The sequence below is a fragment of the Panthera pardus genome, unplaced genomic scaffold, assembly GCF_024362965.1.
Source record: "Panthera pardus isolate Hobbes unplaced genomic scaffold, ASM2436296v1 HiC_scaffold_2, whole genome shotgun sequence".
NCBI classification, from domain to species: domain Eukaryota; kingdom Metazoa; phylum Chordata; class Mammalia; order Carnivora; family Felidae; genus Panthera; species Panthera pardus.
The window spans coordinates 48,657,829-48,663,608 of NW_026526765.1; the positions used below are offsets into that span (position 1 = coordinate 48,657,829).

The window sequence follows — 5,780 nt, forward strand, 5'->3', positions numbered from 1 at the left end:
TACTCTCACTTCTAATGTAAGATGATTTTTTTTTATTTTGGGACTTATTTTCCACTTGCATGCATAATTTACACAGTTCATTTGTACATGGCATTTTAAATTATTCTATTATTTCTTAACAATATAGCTAAACCTTAACGATGTTCCTGAATTTTGAGTATTTGTGTTGCTTAGAATTTTTATTTTATACTGACTGAAAGATATCTTTCAGACTTGGATATTTTGTTGTCTATCTCTCTTGTGTCTATATGAAAAGGAAAGTGTTAATGAAATAAATTTGTTAAGGTATTCCTAAGGCAGGGACTGCTACCTAGCTGACAACAATTTAAAAACCATCCTAATTTCAGAGATGTTAAAATTAAAAAAAGATTCAATAATAAATTACCATGGACACTGTCCTTTGCTTGATAGAACAATCCCCACTCTGTTGAAGCTCTTTGTGCCTCCCAGGTCATCCCTCTCAGCTTTTCACCCTATAGACACCTACTGTTTGGAATGTGGTGTGTAACTGGTTTCTTTACAATTTTAATACGTATTCCCAAACGTATTGTTTGATCTTGTTTTTGATCTGTTCTATAAATGGAACTACATCATATGCATTTTTCTATTGCTTCTATTATTCAACGTTGTGTGAGATTCATACATGCTAACATGAATAGATGCTATTCATTTTCACTATTGTATAACATGCACTGTAGTCAGTACCACGATTTACAGATCCTCCTATTTGATAAACATTTGTACTGTTTCCAGGGTTTTGCTATCACAACTTGTTTTACTGTAAACATTTTCCTAGTTGTCTGCTGGAAAACATATTTGAGAGTTTCTCCAAAGTATATACCTAGGAGGAAGAATTGTTAAGATTGGATCTGGGGTGGGCAAAACTTTTCTGTAAGGAGCCAGATATTAAATATTTCAGATTTTTTGGGCCATAAGGTCTCTCTTGTAACTATTCAGATCTGCCATTTTAATGAGAGAGTAGCCATAGGCAATATACAGATGAATGGCTGTGGCTATGTTCCAATAAAACTTTATTTACAAAACCAGGCGGTTAGCAAGATTTGGCCCTCAGGCTGCCAATTCCTGATCTAGATGATAAACTTCTCATTCTGATTACCTAAAAATGCTGCTATACCCCCCTTTACCTCCCAATTATCCCAAGAAGACAAGAGTTCTGTCTTTAGTCTATGGACTGGACTGAATGTCCATGTTCAGGTACCTGTGGGGAGGAAAAAGAAGGGCATAGGGACATAGTGGTGGTGATGCTTTCCAACCCATAGTCTGTGACTTGTAGCCATAGTCTTGGGGAAACCAAAGGCCAAAAGGGGTTGAGGCAAAGCATGGCTCTCAGTTTGGCTCTGCTGGTTATGGGTGAGAGGTCAGGTTCTGTTTGACTGGATGCTGGGGTCTCAGGCTGCAGCATAGTTCACATCACAGAAGCCAATGTGAAGTCACTACCAGGCTAGGGGATATAGACATTCAAACAAGATAGCATTTCTTTTGGAGTTGCATGGTTTCCTTTATTAGAGAAAGCTGGAATTGACTCTCTAGGGATGTTTCCCCGAGGCTGGGTCTCCACTGCAGCTTCCTGTCCGGTCTCCTATTTAAATGGATTTGGCTTCAAAGATTATTGTCTCCATTGTCTCAGATGTCAGGGTACTACAGATATCCTCCTGGCCATCCTGGGCTTTCTCTATCTTGGCCTCTATGTTGCGCTTCTCTACCTTCTTAGCCACGAAGTCTAACTCCCTATTGTGTGTTGTGGCCGCTGCTTTTGAACCAGAAATGACTTTCAAGCTCTTGAAGAAAGAGCCAATTTTACTGGATTTCTTACTTACAGCACCTGAACTGCTTGCAGATTTTATCTTCCCCAATTTGTGAGCTGTCCTTGACTCCTTTGCCACAAAGCTGCCACTCTTGTGAGAGTGGTGTCCTCTCTTTCTTACATGGCTCTGCCCTTTCTCCTTTTTGTCATCTCTTTTGTCATGGCTGGATAAGGACCGGTGGGAGGATGATTTCTGGGTCGACTTGTTCCTTCCCGTCTTGTGGTGACTTTCACCTTTCCTGTGGTGATGGGAACTTTTCCTACTGGAAGTTCTATCTTTCTTTTCTCTTCTTTCTTTTTTTCCCTTCCGGGTTTCAGCACTGGGCTGGGAGACCTTCTGGCTTCCATCCCGTTCACACATGTAGCCCTCACTCTGCAAGGTTGAGACGAGGGGTGCTGCTACTGGGTCTTTCCCAGTAGGTGTGCCAGTCATCACTGCACCTGCAAACACCACACTCATGCTGCTTGCTGAGGAGAGATTGGCAGTTCCTGTCGTTACTGTGGAATCACCTACCGAGGATGTGCTTGCAGCGCCCAAGGCCACGTTCGTACCCTCTGAGGATATATTGACAACACCTGCAATGGCCTTGTTGGATCCACTTTCTCCCGGACATTTGGCGGCGGCTCCAGCCAGGGCCACTGTGTTTACCTGGCCTGGACCTATAGCCTTGGTTGCCGATATGCTCTGAGCACCAGAGGAAGGCCTTGTTCCTGCCCCTGCCACTGCTAAGCCTGTTGTAGCACCCGTTGCTGTCCCTGCTACTGCCATGCCTGTGGCTGACCTGGATGCTGCTCCTTCAGTAGTCCCTGAAGTCTTCAGGACCGCAGGTGAACCAGGCATTCTGTGGCGGGCATGATGGATTCCCTCTCCCCCAGCGTAACCAGAAGAGGTGGCTCTAGACACCTCATGAGGCTTGTGAAGCCTAAACTCATCCTGATCCCCTTCTCCATGGAGCTCTGGGGTCTGTGTCAGGGGAGGAGAAACAGGTAAGAAAGAGATGACAAAGTGAGACTAGAACTTTCTACTTCCTTCTCAACCTGGAACTTAACAACCCAAGGGCTTATAATTGGAAAGACCTTCAAAATTATCAAGTCTATGCTCCCACTCGATGCAAGATCCCATCTACAGCACCCCTGTCAAATGGTCACTTGGTTTTACTCAACACTCCCAGCACCAGGGGAAGCACTCATACAGTTAGTTCCCCATCTTCATGTATTTTTATTTTATATACATGGGTTTATATCTCTGCAGGACAGGTTCCTAGAAGTAGGGTTTCCTGGGCCAAGGAATCCACACATCTCACATTGTAGTGGCTACTAAAATTGTGCATGTGCAGACACACATGGGTTGTCCTGATTTTAATCAGTACATTGTGGTCACAGGGATACAGAAGAAAGGACTTCTTAATTGTTAACAGTGTTCCACAGCTGATGAGACTAACTGGGTTGGGGTAAGTGTTGAAGAAGAAATGAGACAATCAAGATGCTGTGGAAGGAATTAACAACCTAGGGTATGAGACCAGAACAGCTGCTAGCTAAGGTCTCTCTGAAAGTCAGCCCCATGGGACAATTTTGAGATGCGCTCAGGAGCTCCCCCAGTGTGGTAAGTCCTGTAGTGGTGGCTCATTTGACTGTGTGCTTATTCAAGTGGAATGTGTTTCCCAGGTGAGCCTCAGAGAGCACCAGAGGTTTTGTAGGACTAGCTTTCAGCTACTCTGCCAAAGCCCCCTGCCTCATTTGCTTGAGTCTCTGTTGATGCTTACCACTAGGCTTTTGTCATCCTCTAAGGTGGCTGCATCCCCAGTTCGCAGTGTTGGGGTACTGCTGCAGCTATCCACTGGTGGTCTCAGGAGATAGACAAGTTTTTCCCAGTAGCAAAATAGGTCTTCTCGTGCATCTGAAGAGGGACACAGCTGCAGATAGAAAGTGCGGCCAGTGGCCAGCTTTAGGCGCAGCTGCTGTTTCTCGCGATCATGAATGGAGATCTTGACAAACTTTAAAGGAAGTAGCCTGGTGAGCTCTAGGGTCTTCATGGGCTTGCGACCTCTCCCCTTGGTGGTCCAGGCGTGTCTGGCATGCTCCTCACAGACTTTTGTTGGTCGAGCCAGTAGCATGACATCAGGTAAAGGGAGGATGGGGCTGGTGGATGCAATGCCCACAGTCACCATTCGGACACGGTTGTGTACATCAATCACCTCTCCTTTTTTGCTGATCTGAATAAAGTCGCTTTCAAACATAGGTGCGTATTTGAAAATGTCATACTCTCCTCCCTTGTACAGTTGTCGTTGCAGTTCCCCCATGGAGGTATTGAACACGCCCATTGAACGGTAGCTGTGGGCCGTGTAATAAGGTAACAAATACTCGCTGCTCACGGTTCTCTTCATTTGAGACAGCTCCACCAGCCACAAATCGAGTCCTTGAGAGAGAGAGGGAGTGAAGGCAACTGCCCATCTCCCTACAGGGCTCTGCCTAAATCTCTTCCCACCACCGCATTTATCCTCCAGTCCTTTGTGACCTGTCTTCATCACACACCCCTTTGTCCCAGCCTCTAAGCAGTCACCCCCTTGATGCAGGGTCACCAGTCTCCCCCCACCCCCCACTCCCCACCCCAAACTAACCACCACCTCACCAGGGGACAGGCTGACCCTACCAGGATGTAGATGTGCGTAGACCAGATATTCTTTCTAATCAAGATATTGGGATACGTGATTTATGAAACAATTCTGCTTTTGTAAATATCTGGGTGGTTTCCAGTTTCATTGTTGTTACAGATATCCCTATAATGATCATCTTCCTGCAAGTATAGTTATACATCTGCTAAATTATGTCCTAAGAATAAAATCCTGGAAGTGGACCCTGTGATTGCTAAGGGAAGGGATCTTGTTGGGATTGCCATTCTGCATGTCCCCAGTGCATAGGACAGTGCTGACAGACACTGGAAAGTAGTTGCTGAGTAAATGGTCAAAGGGGCTACTGCTACCTGTTAGAACCAGAGTTCCAATTACACGGTGGTTTCCAGGGTATGAAGGCTTTTCTCACCCATTTTCTCATATGAAGGAGGTGAAATTTGAAAACCATTGTTTTACAGTGATGAAGGCTCAGGATTATCTTGCTCAGTGTCAGAATGCAGAGCTGGATTCCATCCCAGTACTTGTGACTCAGGTCAGGACTTTTTCCTCTGCCTCAAGCAGCATGGCTCACCATTAGACTTCATTCTGCACCAAATATGGAATCATTCACGGTTAGCAATATGCGTGGGGACTTACTGGGAACCACAGGAATTCATAGAGGTCTTGAATCACCATAGGGTTTCCCGCACTGGTATGCTTGCTGCTTCACTCTTGATGTCTACCTGATAAACCACTGATGTTTTGTTTCTTTGAAAATCTCTTCAGAGAAATTATGGCAAAGATGCCTTTTTAGAGTTTTTTTTTTCACTTTGCACAGGTGATAAATCCAAATTCCCCCTCCCCCAGTTAGAAGACTACTTCTAAAATAAAAATGCACCATCCAGAATCACCGATTGCCATGTGGAGGTCTTGAAATAAATTTCAACCCCAAAATATTCTTTTTTGCATCCCCAGTGACTACCACAGTCCCTGATACATTGTAGCCTTCCAATAAATGTTACTTTCCTTGTAGTCATTGAGATTAATTCTTCTATTTGTTTATTCAACAAAATTGATTGAGCAAATATGAATTTGGGGACCAGCTGGAAAATGGAAATGCAAAGATAAAGGTCTTTACCTCCAAAGAGCCAAACTGTTTTTCTCTAAAGATGTGAAATGACTTCTCAAAAAAAAAAAAAACAAAAACAAAACAAAACAAAAAACAAAGTGTCTTCTATTCTGAGGTGATAATCACTAAAAGTTGACAATATCAAGTTTAAAAATAAGAAGCTGGGATTTTCTATATTATACTGAACCATATGTTCTTGTAAGTTTTTTTTTTTCTG

At 43.9% G+C, this 5,780-nt stretch overlaps 1 protein-coding gene across 1 annotated transcript; it reads right to left on the bottom strand.

The window, feature by feature from the left end:
• Positions 1 to 1,229: 1,229 nt before the first annotated feature.
• GARIN3 (golgi associated RAB2B interactor family member 3) lies at positions 1,230 to 4,315 on the bottom strand. The gene is made up of 2 exons (XM_019464530.2): positions 3,589 to 4,315; positions 1,230 to 2,789 (listed from the first exon to the last, which is right to left on the bottom strand). The coding sequence occupies exons 1-2, from the start codon at positions 4,207 to 4,209 to the stop codon at positions 1,605 to 1,607; spliced, it is 1,806 nt and encodes a 601-aa protein (XP_019320075.2). The 5' UTR covers positions 4,210 to 4,315; the 3' UTR covers positions 1,230 to 1,604.
• Between the last annotated feature and the right edge of the window lie 1,465 nt (positions 4,316 to 5,780).